A 24,969-nucleotide genomic window follows, 5' to 3' on the forward strand; every position below is an offset into this window, starting at 1 on the left:
ACTTCTAAAGAGTTTTATATACCAGAATAACCAAAATTCTGTCGCCAATGATTTTTACAAAGTCATCCACAAGCTTCAATATTAATATTCAACAATTTTAACTTCAAAAATAGCTTTAAGTATAATTTCACTGATACTCCTTTTCACACATTACATAGTTCACAATATCTTCTTAAGAGGCTGCAATTTCTATTCCTAAAATTACAAATGTCATAAAAAAATGAAAAATCAATATTTGGTACACAATCTACAAATTTTGTAGAATAGTGGTCAGAAAGATTTTCATCTCTTCAAACAAATTTAGCATGTTTTAGATTTTCAACAAACATACAAAAAATTGATATTTGTCTACAACTTTGCAAACATTGAATCAGCTAGTGTTGTTTTTTCAAGTCCAAAAACCAATGAAAAAATGTTTGTGGTATATTATGAAACTACCGCACAACACAATGATGTACTACGTCATACTACAAAACAATTCATGTATGTCCAACAAGTTTAGTTACAAATATAGCAAACTATTGAAATGTCTTACATCCTACATAATTAATATACACAGTGACATGGCAAAATCTGCTTCTAAATCCATTTAAACTTACTACATTGATGTAAATAGCAAAATATCACTTCAGTTTCTATTCCAAATAGCATAAAATAAACGCCACTACAACAATATTAGAGTACTCTATTTTCTAGTGTGGATATGGCACATATAATGTTGCCAGTGATAAGTTAAGGAAAACAAGTTGATTAACATACAGCTTAACCCATTAACTTGACAGCTTAACATATTAACTTGTTCACTGTTATTACCAAATCTATTGGCTCTTTTAATGACATTCGTTCGCTGCAGTCCAATTGTCAAAATATATTATAACCCCTAATAACTTTTTTTTCAAAGTTATAAACATTACAGTTATTGCAAAGACTCTGAACATTTATAATCATAATTCTTATGCTTTGACAAATTCAGGGTTTGTCTAAATTTTTGTCATCATAGGACACATACATGTAGTCGACTATGGCCTTCCGACCTTCTCCAGACCATGGTTGGGAGTTAGTCGTGAGCAAGGTCATCTGTGGTTGGGAGTTGGATGGCAAGGTTGCCTACTAGTCTTTAAAAGTCATCTGTACCAGCCGACTACGAGTTTTGAATAACCAAAGTCGGAGGAGGTTATAATCTGCTTCGATGCGATCAGAGATGCGAACTGCAGCTAGAATCGGATGGATTCCAGGCTACTCCCAACCCAGTGCCAACTTTGGTTAGGGGGAGGTCAAGAGCAAAGTCCTGCTCATTAAAAGGCCCTGAATGTGTGACTAGGGCTTTATCAGTATAGCCCCCCCTCTTTGTCACACAAACACAAAAGAGCCCCCCTCCCCACCCCTACATTTGTATATTACAGAAACTACATATTGAAAACCTGCATGGCATAACCTACAAATGATCTACATAGAAGAAGCGAAGTCCTAATTTTCTTTCAGTCTTTCCACTACTGTAGATGTACATTAACACGTAACCAGTCCCCTCCTCGGTAAGGACTGTACAAAGTAATTAGTGAGTAATTAGTGTTGAGAGTTATTAGGAATGTCATTGACTTCAAGGTCGCCCCAAGGTTACACTCACTCCTTTTGCATTTTCCTAATTACGAACTGCCAACTGAGATTTGAGAAGCCTTAGTTCAAAAGAGGCTCTTCCTTGTTTCCTGTCTAACAAACTTGTTTCGGACAAGTTCTTCATGAAGGTTATTTCAAGGTTAAATGCTGTTCAAGGTTACTTCACCCCCCTCCCCACTGTATATCAATATTGGTTAGGTGCATTTGTATAGCATAGTGTCCTGTACACAGTTACTACAACAATGCCAACAGAATCGTGGGAACAAACAACATCAAAAAACTGTACAACGTTTTTCCAGATACACACATCTTGCCACTGCTTTGAGGCACAATTATTGACATCTATATCACCCAAATCAAGGGGAATATTATATAGTTTTTCGCAGACTACAGATAATTTACAATTCCAATTATTATAAAAATTCATCGAGAATCAGCCACCCAATAGGGAATGAAGCTGATAATTTGTCACTCTGATGTTCAAGAGATGAAGGAAAACTATAACCTCAACTTTGCCTTTTGGAGTTATAAACACCAGGTATTATTGAGAATATAGCCCACTTGGCAACCAATCAGAATATTGCATAATACCTGATGCATAAATGCCTTAAGTTTCCACCATTTGGATTTTGAATCTTCAAAATAAGATGTTTATCATTTTCAGTATTAAGTTTGCCATATTAGAGAAATGAAGATGATTAAATCATCAAACAATTAAAAAGTTAATCTAAAACTTCTTGTGGATAAAATTCAAATTTCATTATGACACAAATGTTTACATTCATCATTCAGTGCCCTCGTACTTAAATCTACATGCTTTTTGCAAGATGTGTTTTCCTTTAATTCTGCCATATTTTCGACCTCTCAAAACAAGGAGATGGCATAGTTGGTTACATAAGTTGGTGCAAGATTTTTCCTCTTAGTATTTATATACAAGAGCTGTCAGAGAGCTGTCACAGGAGCTAAAACACAGGCTGCTGTCCAAAGACTCTCATATTGTTGTGAACAGCATTGCAAGCTTGGCTGTTCTCTAGAACAACCTATTGGCAAAGATGTGATGTGTTACTCCCCAATGTAGGAGCTTCCTATGGTACTGAAACAGTTGTAGCTGTCCATGGTACTGAAAAACTATTAGAGCTGTCCACAGTACTGAAAAAACAGTTAGAGCTGTCCGTGGTACTGAGAGTTCATGGTATTGAAACAGCTGTAGCTGTCCGTGGTACTGAAACAGCTATTACAGCTGTCCATGGTACTGAAATAGCTATTACAGCTATCCATGGTACTGAAACAGTCATAGCTGGCCATTGTACTAAAATAGCTGTAGCTGTCAATTATGTTGAAATAGCTAATAGAGCTGCCCATTGTACTGAACCTACTATAGATGTCTATGATCCTGAAACAGCTGTTGCTGTCCATGGTGCTAACACAGCTTAAGCTATCCATGATACTGAAACAGCTATTAGAGCTGTCCATGGTATTGTTACAGCTGTTGCTATCCATGGTGCTGAAACAGCTGTTGCTGCTCTCCATGGTACAGCGTAAGCTGCCCATGGCATTGAAACAGCTACAGCTGTCTATGGAACTGAAACAGCTGTGCTGTCCATGGTGTTGAAACAGCTTTAGCTGTCACACAATCTCAACATGCCCAAGGCCACAACACTTCCAAATATGATATATGCTTGAAAGCTCCTGTGACTGATACATTAGTAGGACAAGATTAAGTGATTAAAAAGAGTTTTACAGTTTTTTTCTCAATATACAACAAATTGGCACATTTTTCACCTATGCTAAGTTCACTGCCAGTTTTTTTATACTTTCTTTCCAAAAGTGCAGAAAAGATATTTTTCATAAGACACCACATGAAGAGCTTAACGCTTCTTATAATCATAGCTTGAACAACTTTCTACATACAAAACCATTTCAGTTGTCCTTTGAGGACGTTTTTAGAAGCTTGAATTCATTGTCGGAATAAACTATTCACATCTTTGAACTTGACTATAAGCACAAAATAAGTCGAACGCTGGTGAAAATGGCCGCCGCGGTCAGGTCTAGTCTTAACCTCGTTCCAGCGTTGGCGTCGGGCGGACGCAGAAGCTCGTTGTCGGGATTGTTGGCCTGCGTGCTGCTTCCCCCTCCACCAGGATCGGGTGTGTCTGGAATACATAGAGAGGTATGGTGTGTCAGACTGTACCAATGCATCCATAGGGAGGTCAGGGTGACATTTTTTGGTTTGTTTTAGACTTTGCATTCTTTCAATGTATTGTTTAGATGGAAGTTATGAAATGGGAGTGTTTAATCATACACGCAAATGGTAATGCTATTTCATCAATATACATTGTGTAAATGTAAGAAAACTCTCATATCAACACTCATATTACCATCTCATAACCCACATATTACAGAAAAAGTGTATTTACTGTTTCCAGAAAAGAAGGCTATAAATCAACAAGTTTAGATTTAGATATTTTAAATTGGAGTAGACACATGCCCCACACTATATTCATTCAGTGTGTTTATTCTGTTACTTGCCTTCCAGCATGAATATTTACTTCTTGAAGTTTTCATCAACTATTTTAACCTTAAGCACTTGGAAGTAGCCATTTGGCACCCAATGCCCTATTGGTTAAAGAGTCAGCCAGCAGGGAGAAGGTTACATGTATGTGAAAATGTGAAAAATATCAAGACACATTTTCCATGCAATTCTAGAAATACACCAAACAAAACTATCAAATTCTGTACATCCTTCCCTCAATAATTTGTCCCTCTCCTATCCAAGTTACTGACTTCATGGCTATTAGCTAGCAGGACGTCAGGGTGTCTTCTGGACGCCCTTCACTAAGAAAACAACGAACTTAGCCAACCATTTTTTGCCCAGAGGACGCCCAGAGTTTCCTTTTTTCCCTAGTAATTACATACACATGTACATGTGTTCCCCCCATACACATTGCGACAGTTGTTTTTTCCTCATACCAGACACTGGAACAGCATGTAAATTGATTGACATGCAAAGCTACCAGGTAATTCTTAATTCAAAGAGCCCATTGGGGGACTCTAAGAGCCTGGTCCCCCTTCCCCAAATTTTGAGATGCCCTTTCTATAAATACTAGCTATAAGCCTGTCTGTCCTTCATCCCTGTCCTAAAAGATTTATCAAGAGTTCCTGCCCACTGGGGAAAAATAAGTTTCCATATGCCATCCTGAACTCCTTCAAGTCCTTGTTATCGAACCCTATTGCATCTTTAAGATCGCCTCTGTAGCTCATCTTTGTTATCTTTCAGGGAAGATGTCACTGATGGATCTGACTACTGTCCATACGGAGGGGAGACGACCTTATCATTGACTGGTGGGACTACCTGAGGGTTTAGACTGACAAGATAGATTCGTGGATTATGAGGCTTTGACGCGTCAGCTTCCAGTGCCTAACTATAGTCTTCTGTCAGGATAGGGCTTGCTGAATACTGCTTTAAAGGTAACCCAAGCAATATAAGGGCCAGAAAATCAGATTTTGAAAGTCAATTTATTTAGTAATTTCTATACATGGTTACAATGCATAGCAACGTCCATTATGCAAAAATATGACGTCATTGTGATGTGAGAAAATCGTGGCCGGAGTTTTTGTAGGCTCGAGGAACTAAGGGGATCATTGTCCAGCACGATTTCGTACAGTTCTAAAATGCTCAAAATATGAAGTTATTACGAAAATGTGCTAAACAATGTTAGTAAATGTCACTACCATAAAGATTTCAGAATTTTTTTTTTAATTTCCATTTTTTGGGCCCTGATATTGCTTTGGTTGCCTTATAAGACATTTATGGGAAAGGGAGTTTTTAAAAATGTTTTTATACCAGATGGTATTCATGTATAAAGCAAGATTAATGGTGGCCATTGAAAACTTACCAATTGCTTCGATGAAGGTTAGACATCTAGGTATTAAGATAAGCCAAATAGCAGTTAATATTCAAGTAACCGGTTTCTAAAATCATATCCAGTTGCTTGAGTAACTGCTATTTGGCTTACCACTTGTGGCTTGAATTTTCTTTTCCTTCAATTGATACCTCTTTCTTACTTAATCTCCGCAAGGAGGTTAAACCACCTTGATCTCAGGTTTTTCATAAAGTAAAACTTCAGTAACTGAGTCTTTCTTTTATTTACAGCCTGAAAGAGCCTTGAGAAAATCTATCCAATTAAATAACAAACTATTCTTGGCTTCTCTGACGGAAGGTAATGACCCGCTAGCTTTCCTTACGCTAATGGTGTGAGGAAAGCCTTGTCCATCATCTGTCATTGTACGGAGTCTTCTAGCTGGGTTTTGTGGACGGGTCAACTTCACTTTGATGTGGTCCGGGACTAGACAAGACGTATGGTCCAACAGCGAGCTCCAATACTCTTCACTTTGACAAAACCGCGGTGTAATGAACACTACGGTAGGCCGTCGACAACTCACGGCCCCGCAAGCGGAATTGGACGATGTATCTTTGGTTAATTTGCAGGAAGTTCAAAGTGGAAGTCACGAGGATTGCAGCTTTTGTCAAATGAAACGCTAGCGACTGTACATCACTGACGGAACGTTGACAAAAATGTAGCCCCAAGCCAGGCTAACTGGATTTATTCTTACTTAGAATTGCAGTTAGGACTGCCATTCTGTGCCAAGAGCATGGTAGGAAAACCATTTATCAAAGCCAGGTCCATTTGTCTAATGAGTTTTGTCTTCCTGGGCACTATGTTGTCGTTTGTACTAGCCATACAGTATCGGTGTTTGAACTTGAATTTGTGACTGCTTTACTTACTAATAGGCCATGTTGATTTGATTGTATGGATGACATCCAGACGTGCATAAATTTTTGTCAATTTAAAAAAAAGAAGTTTTTGACCATACTGTTAATCCTACAAAGAAGCTGCAAAGTAAGCAAATATATGCCATAAATTGGAAAAAATATATTGCTTAGAATTGCTGTTAGGCCTGCCATTCCGTGCCAAGAGCATGATAGTAAAACCATTTATCAAAGCCAAGTCCACTCGTCTAATGAGTTTTGTCTTTCTGGATGCTATGTTGTCATTTGTACTAGCCATAAAGTATCGGTGTTTGAACTTGAATTTGTGACTGCTTTACTTAGGCCATGTTGATTCGATTGTATGGATGACATCCAGATGTGCATTAATTTTTGTCAATTGAAAAAAAAGAAGTTTGACCATACTGCAAATCATACAAAGAAGCTGCAAAGTAAGCAAATATATGCCATAAATTGGAAAAAAAAAATTATTGCTTAGAATTGCTGTTAGGCCTGCCATTCCATGCCAAGAGCATGGTAGGAAAACCATGTACATGTATCAAAGCCGGGCCCACTCTTCTAATGAGTTTTGTCTTTTCTGTGGTCCACTTGATGCTATGTGGTCGTTTGTAGTAGCGGTAAAGTATCGGTGTTTGAACTTGAATTTGTGACTGCTTTACTAAGGCCATGCTATTTTTTTCAATTTTCCCAAAATATTTTTTTACTATACTGTAAATCGTACAAAGAAACTGCAAAATTAGCAAATATATGCCATAAATTGGAAAAAAATAAATTGCTTAGAATTGCTGTTAGGACTGCCATTCCGTGCCAAGAGCATGGTAGGAAAACGAGTATCAAAGCCAGGTCCATTCGTCTAATGAGATTTGTCTTTTCTGTGGTCCACTGGATGCTATGTTGTCGTATGTACTAGCCATACTCTTTATAAGGCCATGTTGATTTGATTGTATGGATGACATGCAGACGTGCATAAATTTTGGACAATTTAAAAAAAAAAGATTTTGACTATACTGTAAATCATACAAAAAAGCTACAAAATAAGCAAATGTATGCCAAAAATTGGAAAAAACAAATTGCTTAGAATTGCAGTTTAGAACTGCCATTCCTTGCCAAGAGCATGGTAGGAAAAGCATGTATAAATGCCGGGTCCACTCCTCTAATGAGTTTTGTCTTTTTGTGGTCCACTTGATGCAACGTGGTTGTTTGTACAAGCTACAATGTATAAAGTACTGGTGGTTGAACTTGACTTTGTGACCGCTTCATTTTTAATGAATCAACGTTTATTGCAAGTACATACCTGAGGGCTAATTACAAGTACAAGCAACACATATAATAATGATAAATACAATGATATTAAGTGCTACATCCAATGCTATGCTACATTCTAAAATGTACTGGTTTTATCATAGGGGGGATTTTGCTAACAAACTATTTATGTCATCGCGCACGTTCGTAAACAATAGAATGCAAATGACAGTATGGTTCCTCAATTCTTCCTTACCTTCTCTCGGTATGGAGTTCGGTGTGAGGTCCACCACATAATGACTGGACTCTGACGTGTTCTCCACTGGAGGAATGATGTTTGTTTGTTGATTAACTGTAAAGAAAACAACAACAAAAGAATCACAAGGTGCTATATTTGAACCTCCACAGTTGTACCTATCTTCAACTTCAAAGCCAATTTTTGTACCAAAATACTTCACAATTTTCATGATATAAGCTAATCTTAATCGTAGGACTAAAGAATTAAATGAGGTGTTCCAAGTAGAGCTGTCTCAAGGACCTGTCCCTCTGTCCCAAGACGGAAACTTGAAATCCTTTAAAATCTTTTGAAAAAGATTCTTTATGAGACATAACACGTTCGTAGACTCTAGATGATAGAGTCTGAATTAAAATGGTATTACATTATGTAAAACATGAGTACTAGTGTTAACATTTTGCTCATAAGCGAATATCTATAACTTCTCGACAACTTGAAATTAGAATTGAACTCAGAGCTAGAGCTGACAGATTCGCTTGTTGGGACGGAAAAACATATCACCCAAAACCTGAACTTCATGATATGAAACAGAGATGACAGAAATCAACAACATTAGTGATCTCAAAAAATGAGTGGGACAGGAAAAAATTTAAAGCTGGAGACAGCCCGGCTTCTAAGTAACATAAGACTACATCTTGAAGACGTGTACCTGTAATCTTGAGTCTCATGCCGTTGCGGCAGTTCCCTCCCACTTTGTTGTCCAGACCTCCGAGCTCAGATGTAGAGGTTGCTGAGCAGAAGAAAATACATATAAGGTGTCTGATGATGATATATACAAAATGCAAAGATAGGTAAACACAGAAAAGATAGCTATTAAATGTCATCAGAAATGATATTTAAACCCATCATTAGCCTGCATGATCATAACTGAAATATTTATGGATTAACTCACATGTTAGCCTTTATTATCTAGTGTGTACGATTTATATTGCATTTCTATTTTGTTGAACGTATGAAAGTACTTTTTCCTGTATCAATAAAACCTAGGAAAACAGTGTTCACGCCTTCACAAAGTTGACAATACAACTGTGATTTAATCAGGACAGCAGGTGTGGTGTTTCAGTTATTATTTTTAAGGGCTCTTAAAAGTAACGGTGGTCTTCTGTCTATAAATCCTAACTATCAAGTCAATCCATTGATCTAAAGTGACATGAATCAAAGTTGAAAAGCTCTGACTGTCTTTTAGGGCAAATCTGTAAATTTACAAATTAAATCGGACATATTTATGGACAGCATCTTTACCTTGTAGAGATTGCAAACTCTACTCTACCTAATAATTGTTCAAACTGCCCTTAATTGAATGTCCTTACATATGTAGAAGTAGTCCCTTCCTGGCTTGAACTCCAGGCCGAAGGGGGAGGGGCTGAATTCCTGGAACAGCATAGTGAACCTGTTGTCCTGGAACGGCTTGTCACATCTCAGTAACATCTTCCCCTGGGAGGCATCACAGTGGACGTAACCTTCCTCCTGTACCTGTAAACAACAACAACATTCACATCACATCTCAGTGACAACTTCCCCTGGGAGGTATCACAGTGGACGTAACCTTAACCTCCTGTACCTATAAACAACAACAAAACAACAACAACATCTAACATCACATCTAAGTAAGTATTGCAGTAGACGTAACCTCCTAGCAATGACCTTCTGACCCTAACCTTGCTTTCAGCAAGGGACATAAAATTTTTGATTTGACATCTGAGAAGAGTATCCCTACCTGCTGACCCTAATTTTTTCAGGACCGTGACCAGAAACACAACATTTTCTGTTTTTTGTCATTAACTTAGTGTTTCACTTGGTGCCATGCCTGTCCATTCTCTGATATCATCCTCCCATCTTTTCCATTACGTACCCCTCTTTCTTCTTCTCTGGACAGTTCCTTGCATGATAGTTTTGGCTAGTTCCGATGATCGGGACACGTGGCCGTACCACCTCAGTTTTCTTTGATAATGTATTATTCTGCTTTATTAATCGAAGCCGCATTGCACTACTACTAGCTACTTGAAAAAGCATCATGCTTCACCTCAATTGAGGATGCCTGCTTTACCTTTTTTTTATTACTAGAGGGTCTTTGTAAAGTAGTATACCCTGTACATGTAGTTTACCTGGTACAGCGTGTTGTATTGTGGGTCCTGTCTGCTCCTGTTGAAGACCCTCGGACACACGATGTCCACTTTATCGTCCAGCTCTACTGTAATGGAGTAGCCCCATCCTGACAATCTGTATACAGGTAAACAAAAACTACTGGTCAACTTCTGCAACAAGGAAAAAATCAAAGTTAGCAGTGGCCTAATGGGTAGAGTGTTCACCTTGCACATGGTAGGTTGTGAGTTTGAACCCCGGCCGGGTCATACTAAGGACTTAAAAAATGGTACATACTGCTTTCTCTGCTTAGCACTCAGCATTTGGAAAAGAGTATGGAAGGTAAATACCAATCACTACCAGCGGACCAGCCCCCTGCTGTATAGACTTGCACAAAGTTGTGTGGCCCAAGGGCTGCGAATCGGAGATGGGCACCGCCATAGGCTCCACCAAATGGTGCAGGAGGACTTTAACTTTTAACTTTAGATATTCTTATGTTACAAGTACAATGTGCCATCATATGCTAGAAAGCATTGCTCTATATTTGAATACAGTTCTTTTATTTTTCCCCATAGCATAAAAAAGTTCAATAGCTACTCCTTCTTTGCATGATTCTTTCAATCGTGAAATTATTCATTTTAACAGTAAAATTAGCACTAAGCAGAACATTTATTATAAAAGTGTCATGGGCTGAACATCATAAAAGCCAATTCAAATCAGCCTTGACCGTTGGAGGGTTAAAGTGAATACGAGAGGAAATATTCACCAAATCTTGCATCCTACAAAACCCTTTCAGGTCCTCCTGAAGCTCTCCGACTAAACAGTATTGAGTGACGGTACATGTACCAATCAGTCTACACAGCTGTTATAACAGTCCACTGGCACTTTGACTTAATTTAGCGACACGATTCAAAGTACAATGAATCAACGTGGCACAAAATCAAACCGTTATTTTTCACAATTTGGGTGTCTGCTGCCAGGACGCCATTCCTCAAAGCTACCACGTATACGTCTTTGTTTCGCGACCTAACCGTAACGACGGAAATAGTGCGGTGGTTTGGTCAGGTGTGACCTTGCCACGACCTTGAAGCCATGTCTCACTTTAAATCAATAGCAACTACTTCTGAGCAAATGTCAAATCTTTACAACATTGGAAACGTACAACAAAAGGGGAAAATCCTCTCTAGCGGGAAGAAGGCAGTTAGAAGTTGTAACAAACTACAGTAGTGACTGAGTTTGAGCATTTTTCTCTTCAATATAAACATTATAATTCTGACAAACTTCCTCAAACAATACGTTGATGAAGGTTAGACATCCAGGTAATAAGATACGCCAAAAATAATTACTCAAGCAACTGGATAAGATTTTGAAACAGTCAGACGTTTCAGATAGAATCCACTATCTTTCGTCAGTGACTAAGGACAGATCTGGTAGAGCAATATCAGAAATATTGTTATATTTTTCATCAATACATCAAAGAAGGCATTATGTACTAAGCATACTTTAAAAAGTTATCGCAGAATAAGACAAAAGCTTGCTAGAATTATCAAACAGACCAACAATTTTTCCTCAGAATAAATGTTGATTAAAAGATACTGTCAGGAGTTTGATACAAAGGAGTCCATACTTCAGAAACTGGGTTGTATTGACCTGACTGGAGTGCCATTGTCTGAGGGTTTGCTGTTTTGAATTCCTGGTTGCTAAGCAACAGGGGAGTGATTGACAGTTTCCTGACAAACTGTAAGTAAGGTTGTGTCAACAGAGTTGCCGAGCTGAATATCTATGAATGTAACCTGGTCAGCATTCTCTATGGGTCAACTTAGGGGTGTTCTACCAGGCCAGGTCGTCTTTAACATTGGCCTGTTTTTGTCAGCTTGTCTCTTAAGCTGCCACCAACTTATCATCGACTGTTATCATTGATAAAAGCTAGTTGGTGTCTTGTTCTCATATAAGAACTGCTGTCATCAATCTTCAAGACCAGAAGTACTGCTACAGTCACCATCATGCAGACAATGTTTCCCTACAAGGCCGGGCTTTACTTTTAATATTCTGCCTGTTTCGAGGAAGCAGACTTATTTCATTTTTATGTGAAAAACTAAAACTTTTGTCTATTGTTTCTGCATTCTAAAGTGTACTAAAGAGTAACTACTTGGTACTCTACTGTGTCTTATAGATCTTAGCCTAGCCCTGTCACCCATGTGCAAGGCATGCCAGTCAGGGGTAGACTGGGCCCAGACAGTTTACACTAGCGGAATTTATTGGGTGGTTTTGTAATGGAACCTCCCTCTTTAAAGGTGCCCTAAGCGATTTCAGGGGGTAAAACTTGAAATATTCTGGGGAAGGCAATTCTGTTTGGTGAGGTTGAAATTTACATTTACTTCCCTATATTAGCACATCTGCATCATCATTTCATACTGTGGGCGTTTAAAAATAGCACAGAAGCAAGCCACAAAAGGAGTATTTTATTTATTGGGTCCCCCCAAAAATCAGCCCAGAATCCAGCCGTAACCGTTTTCTGTCGACAATTTTCGGTAACTTCCGGCTGCGTGACGTCACAATGCCCAAGCACATTGAGCCATGATCACGTGATAATTTCTTCGGAAGCGTTCGGGACTTATCGGTCAGAATCGTGCATATTCGGAAGATTTGAAATGATGGCTGGCCTCCAAGTGCTCAGATTTTCAATGAGTTCCCATCACACAACGACATCACATTTTTGCTCCATGATGGTTGATATGCGATGGGATAGTGTTATCTAAACTTACTTTGGATAGAAATCAGAAAAAAATGATTTTGAATATGTGACTTTCAGTGCCCTAATATTGCTTAGGTGCCTTTAAGCCAAGCCCGTAAAACCACCCCCATCTCCATGTGCGGGCGGCATCACTCCCAGCACCGTAGAGATACCGGGAACTCCTGATAGGAATTGGTTAACAGACTACTACGAATGTAGAAGAGTGTTGCAAAATGTGAGCACTTTTATTGGCATTCGCCTTGCATTCTCGTGAGTTAGATCCCCTAACACAAATTGATACCAAAGACTTAAAATAAAAGTTTAAGAATGCAAATTTAGAATACTCTATCTTAGTAGGGAGAATGCTAAATGACATGACAAAGCATGCTATAAAAATCTATACATCACAAATGCCTGAACGTGGGAGAATTGATGAAAAACAGCTCAATCTTTGTCCCACACATTCAAGTATTTTTAGAATGTTGTACTTTTCCACTACAAACACTACTTCACCTAAATCCTCTGGGTAAGATATATCCAGGATATTTAAACACTTGTCTATGCACAAAAACCTGTCTAAGCCCAAAAAAAACATATAGAAATGATGTGCTATGCCTTGAGGCAGTTTGCTATTCATTTGATATAGAAACATAATATCATAGTGCTACAGAAGATAACGGGGGGTGCCCAACCTTCGGACGTTTTTTTACGCGCTGGAACTCACGGCGCTCCATTGCTGGTTGCCAGAGAATGGTCATGTTTTAATGAATGAATTTTGAACACATTCATCTTAAGACCATACCTTTACAAGAAATGTATTCATAATGTTCATGGGCCCTTCATGCTCCGCGTTACATACGGAAGACGCTGTGAGACGTTTTCACGAATGTACCTTCTGATTTAGTGCTACGCCAGATAGTGTGCCTAACTTCGTACGCTTTGGTAATTTTGCTCTCTTCGGAAGTTGGTGATAAAGTTAGGGAAATGTAAATAAGGCTTGAAGTCTGCTATATTCTAGCTTTCTTTTGACCGGAAAATTTTGACTGTGTGCACTTCTAACGTCATGTGAGAAGGGCTATATCTAGCGCATCCCAGCTCATGTTTCCACGGGAAATAGGCTACTACGCGGCCCGACGTACGTATTGAATGAGGCCCGACTTACGAAATCATTACGAAAAAACGACACCGCTGACATCAACAATACTCCGTCTACTTATTGGGAAATATCTTTGCCATCTCTGTATTCAGTTTCCTTTTCATAGACGGTACCAATCACATGTTAGAGCGTAACAAAACTGTGCGTTGAATCGTTTCGCCAACATCGCGGCCCCAAAAAATGGCGGGAAAACAACGTCGTCAGACGACAGCAATGTTTACGTTGTTTTTCTTTGGTCGGTTTTCTTCTCAACAAACACTTAAAGACCCAAATTTTTAGTGTTTTATGAAGTTATTTTTCTTATGTGTATATAGCTGTGTGACTTATGTATCTGCTTGGCACAGGTCGTATATTTAGGTGCCGGGCCGTCTAGCTACGCAGTGACCCTCTACTCAGCGCTACCATCATTATTGTCAAAATACTACTTTTCGACAAAACAAGAAATGAATATGTACACATATGTTTTGAATGTAAATGACAATTATGTGCATGAACTTGGGTTATTTACCTTCCTTATCAGCTTAGTCATTGGACACAAACACGGCGTACTTATGCAAAATAAGATCAGTAAAAAATCCATGCGATGTTAGGGCGCGTCCGAAGTTCGGGCAACCCCCGTTATGTGGTAACGTTGGGTAACCTAAATTCGTGGGGTACTTAAAGTCGGGATTTTTCGAAAACGGGGTATTTAGGGATATGTGCTAGATGCAAAATCAGTTATAACGCCAGCAATGCAAAGCAGATAGACTAACGTATTCAGAACACTGGCTGAAAAGCTTCGATACCATGCATTAGAAGTTGGCGACGTCAAAAACTCTCCGTCCCTTATTGACAGAGCCTGGGGGCTTCGTGGGAGAATCACCCAGCACGGTTGTTCGCTGGTTTATAAGACAAATGTCACATCTCCTGCCTGCTAAACACAATTATTTACAAGACAACTTATTACAATCTCTTTTGCTAACCTGCAACTGGATTCTAAGTGTGATCAATCATCAAAACTCCTCTCTGTTGCTACAACCTACGGCACGTGTATTTTTCCGCCGCCATATTGTTAACCAGAATCCTGTTGTCAAGCAGACGACAAAGGTTTGTGAGGAACACTTTTTTGTCTAAATGCTGCGTGTGATAGTGGACTGAGGAAGATATTTTCCTCAAAGTTTGCTCCTAACACAACAAGGAACACATGGACATAGTGGTATTACCATTGCTACGGCATCCAGCTAACTAAGTCCCATGAATAATGTAACGTTACACGTTGCCCGATGATGACGATGGGCCGACTTTGAGTGTTGTTCTACCGACTTAACATACGGGTTGTTCCCGAACTGGCCTGATGTGTGCGGTACGGCCGTTTTTTCGTGTATTTTTTTTACTTGGACACGTCTATATCCATACCACCCCCCCTTAAGCCAAGGATAGAACGAATAGCTGCTGTATAAAATGTGATTAGCGGTAAGATATTCAAGACGAATCTTCTCTCCCGAATTAATGTGCCCCCCTGTCCGACAGCACCGTAATTGTGCGTGCGGCGGACGGTAGTTTGAAGTTGAAATATTATGGTGTCAGCACGACTAGAGACAAAATCTACCATATATATGATTAGTGCAAAGATAGAACATGATACTGACAGAATAATAGAAAAAAAGGATGGTTTATTGTTCTGCTAGATTGATTTCAGTCAACCATTATCGGAAAAATCCCGAATTTAGGTTACCCAACGTTATATGGCAACATTGCAAGATTATATATAAAAAACTTGTCATCAAAAAGTTACAAGTAGGATTAATCCGAACAACATCACAGGTAAGACAGTCCCATTCCATGCTTTAAAAATCAAACCTCGGAAGCTAAATGCGTGTTTTATTCCCTTAGTCCACATTGTGATCACTACGCCGTAATAAATTGTTCGGGTCGCATACACACTGCTCAAAGAGCGCCGCAATTTCTCCGATCCATCGTTTTTCCCGCGGGGACGAACAAGAAAGAACGTCTCTTATCACCAGGGAACATCCGCGGATTCGGACGGACCCAATTCTTCAACCGTTTGACGCAATTCCCAGATAATGCCACGATATTATACATCACTTGTAATGGAACCGGAGTAGTTACCGTAACTCTTAGGCTTTTACCAGGGACAATGACTCAGCAGTCTTGAGCATCGAATAAATCTCAAAAGGTTGCAGTCAGTGTCAGGCTTGTAACTTTTCTAGGGGATGTCAGGTTATTCAGTAGCCTGGTATCCCTTCTAGACTAGCTCCAGGCTGCTTTTCTGATTGTTTCCCTGCCAATCTTTTTATATGAATGAATTTTATTGCTCGGCAATTGTACATGGCACAATGTATGGCAACAATAACAAGGCAATCGATACAATACTAAGCTAGTCTATTCTATACTGAGAGCTATAATTACAAGAATATGGACATAAATGGCGCACTGATATATCAAATGTTTCTATCTGTTACAATACATTCTCTCTTTTGTAAAGCGCTACATATGTATTGGCCTAAATACTTAGATATGGTGTCAGGTCATGACATGAGTAGATAAAAAATGTCTGTGTTTGCCTTTGGCAAGGGTTTGCTGGATTTACATGTGATCGTATCCATCAACTTTTGTCTATCTACAGTTATATGCTGTGCATGTCATTAGGAAATGATATTCGTCTTCAACGCTATTTTGACATGAAGGACATCGTCTCTGGTTGGCTGGTATATTATGATATCAGCCTTTTTCTATTTCTTAGCAGTGAGAACTGATTCTTAATTTGGTTATGTTAATTACAAAGGATTTATTATGAATTGATGAAAGGTATTTTTCCAATGTAAAGTCAGTTTTGACTTGAGAATAAGCAGTTGGAGGATCAACTGACATTTGAATATTTGGCTGGAATAAGTTGAGGAAGGCTAGACAACCAGGTAGGGCATCACATAATACAAAAAAAATAGAGTAACATTTGCAAGCAAATGCATCATAGTATTTGCCTTCACATGGTCTAGCCTAAGAAACAATTCTTTTTATTCTTACCCAGGCACATTCATATATACGAAAACCTACAGCTCTGTCCTGCCACTTGCTACATTATGTAATCAAACACCACAGGGTGTCTGCTACTTTAACAATAACCATGGCAACAGCCATTGACCTTATTTGTTGAGAAACAAAGCAAAAGCTGCTAAAGCAATATGTTTCCCATCCCTGAAGGTAAACATAGTCAAACAACTGGATATATTCAGAGTCAGACATTTGAGATAGCATCCACTATCTTTCATCAATGACTAAGAATGAGTGTGAAAATGAGCGTAACCCGGAACCATTTGTAAGCATATCAGTAAGAGTTTAGCCTGAGTGCCAGCCTTTTTAGCTTCCGTACGCTACCCAAGCTCCGCTGCGCTACCCAAGCTCCGCTGCCGGCAAGGAGCGGAGCTTGGGTAGCGTACGGAAGCTCAAAAGGCTGGCACTCAGGCTAGTAAGAGTTCTGATTGGCTCCAAGTTGCACGGCATGCTAATGGAGATCGCACTAAGGCTTTTGAAAGTTTGATTCCCGTTACACTGCTTCTGAGAAATATTCAATATCTGAAATAATTGTTGATGTATGGGCCAAATGTTTGGATAGAGATGGGTGCCAGGCTATGAATCAAAGACACACTTAAAGGAGTAAGTCAGAGCTTAGGAAAGGTAATATGTATTGTATTCGTCTTCAGACATGGAGTTCTTTAGATTTTGCAACAACTTTCTAGAGAAGATAAGGATAGCAAATATTCTTCTTAGTACATATATCTGTATGCCTAAAGGCACAATAACAAACGACTGCCAAATCCTTAACAAAATCGTGTTATACAGAATTAACCTTCTTCCGGCTAAGCTAACCCTTTTGCATTGAGTTTGTATTGGTTATAAGGCCAGGGAGCGGGTTTGAGGTTAATAGGACAGCAGGAAACACATTTTGGTAGCAGCTTCATTACAAGGTGACTTAACTTCCTGAAAAGCCAGCTCTATTTTCTATCATCTACGCAGAATTGCCTGCCTTATCATGACGACGCATCTGTGTGGCAGCAGATTCTAATATCGACGCCTCCTGGCAGAGGTCCAGCACAATGCAGCGTGTGTATTCATCACATATTATTTGATACATCCAACTCATTTATAACAGCATCAAATAGCGCAGAGTTGTGAAAAGTTACTATAGAGACCAGGGCTAAACATGATATACTACCAGCACTATAGTGCTGTTACGATATTATAACTCCTACCAGTAGGTTTATGAAGCACAGAAGATTTTTACAAGAAAGTTTACACTGAATAACAAAAGAAAACGGAAGATACTACACTACCAAAAATCTTTTTTCTTATTCTTTCTTATTTTTGTTGTTTTCTTATGTTGAGAAAGATTTTCTTATACAAAGGAAAAACAAGATAATTCAAGAAACCTTCTGGGAAGTCTGGTCTATGTCAATTCTTACACGAAGAATTTTTGTCTAAAGTTAACTTATATCAAGAAAGTTCAAGAAAGTATTTCTAGCATGCTGTTTTCCGAAAGGATTTTCTAGAAAAATTAGAAAAAATTGCTTTCTCTGGCTTAATATAAGATTTGTTTTTTGTTTCCTCATATTTTTATTCTTAAAGATTCTTCCCATAACTTATTTTTTCTAGAAAATTTGATTCTGCTAGAATCATTTTCTTGAACTTTCTCGGTTTAAGTTAGCTTAAGAAAAAAAATCTTAGATGGGATTCTTGTTTCTGCTTAATACAGGGATTCTTGTATACAGAATAACATTCTGGCTGACACTTACAGACAGAATAATTTTATTTGTAGAAGGAAAAACAAGAAAGATAAGAAAAATGATTTTTGGTAGTGTATAAAGAACCATTTGTAATTTTTGTGAATTTCTTACTTTATCCATTATTGTAAATTTCTCACTGATTTTATCTATTAATGCATTTTTTCCTCTCATAAGACAACAGCTATGCATATAGCAGGTATTTTATATAATTGAAGACAAGAAAATGAGAAGAACTATTTTGGAACCTTCCTAGAACCTTTGACCTAACTTCCTGTTGGTGTCCTCTGACATGCCTATCATGTGGAAACCTGCTACTCCCCTGTATTCAAATAACAATGGACACACAAGCAAACAAACAAAAAAGCAAGCAAAAAAGCAAACAAACAGACAGACAGACAGACAAACAAACAGACAAATCAAAAACAAAACCTCCATACACTGAGGTAAAAACAGTGTAGAGACCTTACTCTTTTCCTTTGAAACAAATGTTACTGAGAAGAAGGCAGGTTTACTCTTTGTGCTGGCAGTCTTAAGGGACTACCTTCATTTCCTAGCGTGCATGAAACAGAATTCACAATTGGTTGTAGGCAATTCCCACATATCCATTACAAATGTATCAAAGCGCACAAGTCTTGTAGCCTGTAACTATTCTGGAAAGTAATGCACTCTGCACAAACTACTTTTACGGTCTTGGACAAGGGCCAAGCAGCAGAAATTAGGTCTCTACAACTGCATCCCCTTCAAATATTGTGCGGACTTAATGCATGCTTAATGTGGCTGAGTTTGGCTACAGTGATAGAAACATGAGCTTCCAAATTGTGTCTACATGTTCAAGGCATCCTTAGGAAGTTAGGTTGGCATTCAGGCGGACAAATTGGCAAGGAGAACATGGAAGTAACCTTGTTATTTTTCAATATACGGGTTGGATCAAAGAATTACACATGCGTGCGGCATAGGCAAGGTTTGAGGCTGAATGACATTCACACTTGCATTGCTGTCCCTGGTGCTGAATGACATTCACACTGATATTGCTGTCCCTGGTAATGATTAACCTTCATACTGACATTGCTGTCCCTGATGCTGACCACCATTCAAACTGACATTGCTGTCCCTGGTGCAGCTAAAAGAACATTCACACAGACACTGCTGTGCTCGGTACTACATAATGTTCACGCTAACACTGCTGTCTTTGGTTCTGAAAAATTCATATTGAAACTGCTGTTCCTTGTTCTGCCCTTGGTACTGAGTGACATTTCCGCTGTAACTGCCATCTCTGATACAACATTACATTCACACTAACATTTCTATCCTTGGGGCTGAATAACATTCACACTGACACTGATGGCCCCCATATGAATGACATTCACACTGACACCGCCATCATTGGTAATGAATAGCATTAGACCACTGTATCTTGTGCTGAATGGTATTCACACTAACATCACAACTGCTTCTACCCCTATGGACATTAGCAACTACACTTTTACAAACATTAAGCCAGGGGACCTTGGATCCGGAATATGGTATCATTAAACCTTATTAAAAGCAAATTTTTATCATTATCCATTTTTCACAATATATTCCCAGTGGAATATATCATGCTGGTAGCCATATATTATCCCTAAATGTTGCATATTCCTCCCGCTTTCGCACATGCATTTGTGACCTTCGAATGTCCTCTACATGCTTGGCCAGTTTGACCTTGTTAACTAGTATGTTCCACCCTCGCCCCATATTACCTAAGTCACAATCTCTTGCCCGCTTTACGGCTTGACTATGAGATATTACGGGTCGCGCTCGTCGCATGCAGACGATTGTACGCCAAAGTTGGGTTGTAACACATGACCCGACCGTATTTCAAGCTCGAGCGGGGAAAGCACTATCATCATAGGCCGCGGTCTTTCTCTTGCTTCATTTCTCACGATAATGGCGCCACTATTTGCTGTAATGGCTGCATTACTCCGGATTGCCTAGATTGGTCTTTAAATCACATTTAGCCGCTTCGTTGGGCGCGGGGACGAAAAAAGCATCGGAACAGATGGAAGCTACCAATCAACATCGTTGGAGGGATCGGGAACAGACCATCCAGGGTATACCGGTCGGAAAGTACGACAAAGACATAATCTTCAAGTTCCAGACTTATCAATCTAGGATTGATGTGTTCAAAAATGTGTATTTTCCTAGAAGTATCATAAAGTGGAACTCACTACCATCAAGTACTGTAGGGGCGTCCTCATTAAATAGCTTTAAACAATGCATGCAGCCAGATATGCAAAGGTGAGATGTGACAGGTTGTTCGATGTAATATAACCAGCTGCTGCCATGCCGCGTGCCTGCAAAGCTGGTGTGTTACGCCGAAGGGTAGTTGCACCAGCTATATAGATGCAGATACAGAATACAGATCTTCAAAGCAAGCTAGACTCATTTTTTCAAAGGAGTTCTACCTTCTTTCACTTTTTTCAACTTCTTTTGGTAGTTTGCAACACGTATTTCAAGACCAAGACGCATTTCAAGACCAAAGTCAAGAAAACATGTCAAACACAGTCTCTTAGACATCTTCTTTTGGTAGTTTACAAGTCGTATTCTGAGGCCAAGGCTAGTTTCAAGACCAAAGTCAAGAAAACATGCCAAATACAGTCTCCTAGACAACTTCTTTTGTTAATTTGCAAGACGAATCTTAAGGCCAAGACGAGTTTCAAGACCAAAGTCAAGAAAACACGCCAAACGCAGTCTCCTAGACAACTTCTTTCGTTAATTGGCAAGACGTATCTTAAGGCCAAGACGAATTTCAAGACCAAAGTAAAGACAACACGGCAAACGCAGTCTCCTAGATTCTATTGGGAACACAAATCAATAATCTAAATGTGTTCCAACTCTAATGGTTATCTTTCCGGCAGTGTATTGGGAAAAGAGAGTGTGCCGTTTCTTGTACTCTGTTACAAGATGTAAGGAATGTTTGATGTTTCGTAATGAGTTCTAGAGGACTTGTTATAGCATACAGAAAGTGGTTTATCACTTTGGGAGTGGGCTAAGATAGGCATGCACTTTCCCTTACCTACTATCTGGCTGGGAGCCAGTGTTGAACATTTTGAATGTGAGCCAAAACTGTCTAGTATACAGAATCCACTTTAACGTTATATACTGTAGCCGAAATATCAAGTGCTTTATTCAATCACAGCAACTGTTATGTATACTGTAACTGGAGGGCTTGAAATACATTTTTGGGTCAACTTTCACTGGTACAGATGAAAGGAAAATTACTTGCAACAAAAAGAAATAACTTGCACAAGAGCAACTTTTGGCATATTTGGGAAAGCGAGATGCTCCTATTCCCCAAGATGGTGGCTTTTAAATTGCTTGGTTCAACATCGCTAAATGTGTGTCAAAATGGATTGAATACATTAGTTCAACTTCAAAAGGACACTTTTTGTGAAATTTGCTTATTAATAAGCACAGATTATTCATCTAGAGTGGAAATTTATGTGAATAAAAGGGCATAAATTTCTACTGGTGGTAACTTGCACCAGTGAAATTACATGCACAGTTGAAATTTTATGTGCTCAAGACAGTGGTATTTTGAGCCATGAACTGCAATGTAATTCTAGTTGTTTAGGAAGCAAATAAAACAAGAAAGGCGTTGTTAAAAGAGATCCTCTAAACATTTTTACCTCTATCAATTTATCATTCTTACATAATATCAAAAAATTAAATCACTGCCTATTCCAAACAGCCAACATTTCCGTATAAATATTGGGAGGAAAGATCAGTCATTAATGAGAAAAACATTCACCACTTTCTATAGCACTAGCGGACATGCTTAGGGACATTCCTCCCCTGATCCTTCCTCCATTTATTTTAGTTTAACCTTCACCACAAGGTCATGACATATCCAGGTGGAGACTAATTTCCGTGGGATGGGAAGAGAATAGCCCGGAGGGAAGCCATTCATCTAAGGGCTGATTTTTATAACATTCTGACCTCGTGGCAACAGTTTTAAACACCGGAAATTTTGCTGTTTGTCCTCTTTTTTTTTGCTGTTTTTTTTCCAGTAGGAAAGCCATTTATCTAAGGGCTGCTTTTTGTCATAGCTGTACACCCTGGCCTCATGGCCACAGTTTGAACCACTGCAAATTTTGCTACTCTTCTTCTTTTTTTGCTGTTTTTTCCGGTAGGACGGCCATTCATCTAAGGCCACACCAATCTAATTTTTTGGTTAATGGATTTTTTCTCTCTAAATTTTAGCATGAGGTCATCATTAAAACAGAGGGCTGGGGTGAAAACTTGCACCTGACCCTGTTCACTCCCTGAAACAAAGTACAAACTTTCCTCTGAGATTCTGTTTTCATGTTGATTTTCCAATCAAGTATTTTTTTTAAAATTCTGTTAACCAAGAATTTAAAACAAAATTGGTGTGGCCTAAGGTCTGCCTCATGGCCACAGTTTTAAACTCAAACAGGAAATTTGCTGTTTTTGCTGCTTTTGTGCTGTTTTTTCCAGAAGGCAGCCATTCATTTTCACCACAGTTGTACGTCCTGATGTTATGACAACAGTTTGAAACACTGAGAATTTGCTGTTTTTCCTATTTTATTGCCGTTTTTCCCGAGGGCAGTCATTAATAATCTGAGGGCTCCTTTTATGACAGTTGTACATCTTGGCCTCATGGAAGGCTATCAAATACCTTAGCTATCCCGCAAACACCATAATTACTTCATGGAGGATTGTGTCCTATGGAATCTTGTTAAATTTACTGTTTTTTTAGAGATGTGGCGTCTCTTATGGCCAAATTATGAGAGTTTATGTTAGAGCAATCGTGACAAACATCCAAATGATTTACTTTAAGTAATATGACTTGATTTCAAAGGAACAGACTTTACACAGTTTATCATCCCTCAACTTTAAAAGTAGGCCTTAAAAATTAGGAGTTGCTCTCAAAATTTGCTGCTGAACCTCTGGCTACAAATTGTGCCTTATCTGTGCTTGACACAAAAAGTTGGAATTTACTTTCAAAGTTCATAACCGAATCTCAGGATACAAACTGCGCCTTATCTCTACTTGACACCTTGAAAGTTTGCATCTACTTTTCAAGTTTGCCACTGAACCTCATGCTACAAATTGTGCCCTATCTCTGTTTGACACCTGAAAAGTTGGAATTTACTTTCAAAGTTCATAACCGAATCTCAGGATACAAACTGTGCCTTATCTCTACTTGATAGCTTAAAAGTCTGCATCTACTTTTGAATTTGCCACTGAATCTGATGCTACAAATTGTGCCCTATCTCTGTTTGACACCTGAAAAGTTGGAATTTACTTTCAAAGTTCATAACCGAATCTCAGGATACCAACTGCGCCTTATCTTTACTTGACACCTTTAAAGTTTACATCTACTTTTAAAGTTTGACACTGAATCTGATGCTACAAATGGTGCCCTATCTCTGTTTGACACCTGAAAAGTTGAAATATACTTTCAAAGTTCATAACTGAATCTCAGGATACAAACTGCGTCTTATCTCTACTTGATAGCTTCAAAGTCTGCATCTACTTTTGAATTTGCCACTGAATCTGATGCTACAAATTGTGCCCTATCTCTGTTTGACACCTGAAAAGTTGAAATTTACTTTCAAAGTTCGTAACCGAATCTCAGGATACAAATTGCACCTTATCTCCTCTTGACACCAAGAAAGTTGGAAACTACTTTCAAACTTTGCTACTGAATCTCAGGCTACAAATAGCATCTTATCTCTACTTGACACCACCACAGACTATCACTTTTCCACAGCAAGTCATGATTAATGCCTGATCTTTTTTATTGATTCAAACTATACAGCCTTCAGGGAAAAATATCTCTACGATCAGAAGGACTGCCGGTAAAATGCCACTCTTTGGCATATAAATGAACTATTTTACTGCACCGTACATGCATCTTTCACAATCTTAAACCTTATATATTCTCCCCATTGGGCCACGGTATAACATGACTTATAGCCTTATGATAAAGGATTGTCACCTTCTTGTAAGGAATATTGTATTATTACTCATTTTAAGAATATCATTCTCATCTTTTACACTTTTTAAGAATATCATTCTCATCCTTTTACAGTTAATCGATAAGGAAAATTTGGGTATAACATTATAGCTTGCAGACAAAGAGTTTAACAGGTAGGATTAGATGGCTGGTTGCGTGTGGGTTAATAAATTTGATAAGGATTCAAGGCATATATCAAATTCCGTAATGTGTATAATTATTGAGAACTGTAAGCTATTCATACAACGTGATCT

General features: G+C 38.7%; 1 protein-coding gene across 1 annotated transcript in view; it reads right to left on the reverse strand.

Annotated features, from left to right (window-relative positions):
- Positions 1-884: 884 nt before the first annotated feature.
- Positions 885-24,969, reverse strand: part of LOC136425596 (ephrin-B2-like) — a 116,664-nt gene continuing 92,579 nt past the window's right edge. The window contains exons 2-6 of the mRNA XM_066414513.1: positions 10,046-10,160; positions 9,251-9,413; positions 8,590-8,670; positions 7,902-7,997; positions 885-3,767 (exon numbers count right to left, since the gene is read on the reverse strand). Coding sequence (XP_066270610.1) covers positions 3,610-3,767; positions 7,902-7,997; positions 8,590-8,670; positions 9,251-9,413; positions 10,046-10,160 — 613 coding nt within the window. The 3' untranslated portion in view covers positions 885-3,609. The remainder of the gene's footprint in view (positions 3,768-7,901; positions 7,998-8,589; positions 8,671-9,250; positions 9,414-10,045; positions 10,161-24,969) is intronic.

This window comes from Branchiostoma lanceolatum, chromosome 19 (assembly GCF_035083965.1).
Source record: "Branchiostoma lanceolatum isolate klBraLanc5 chromosome 19, klBraLanc5.hap2, whole genome shotgun sequence".
NCBI classification, from domain to species: Eukaryota; Metazoa; Chordata; class Leptocardii; order Amphioxiformes; family Branchiostomatidae; genus Branchiostoma; species Branchiostoma lanceolatum.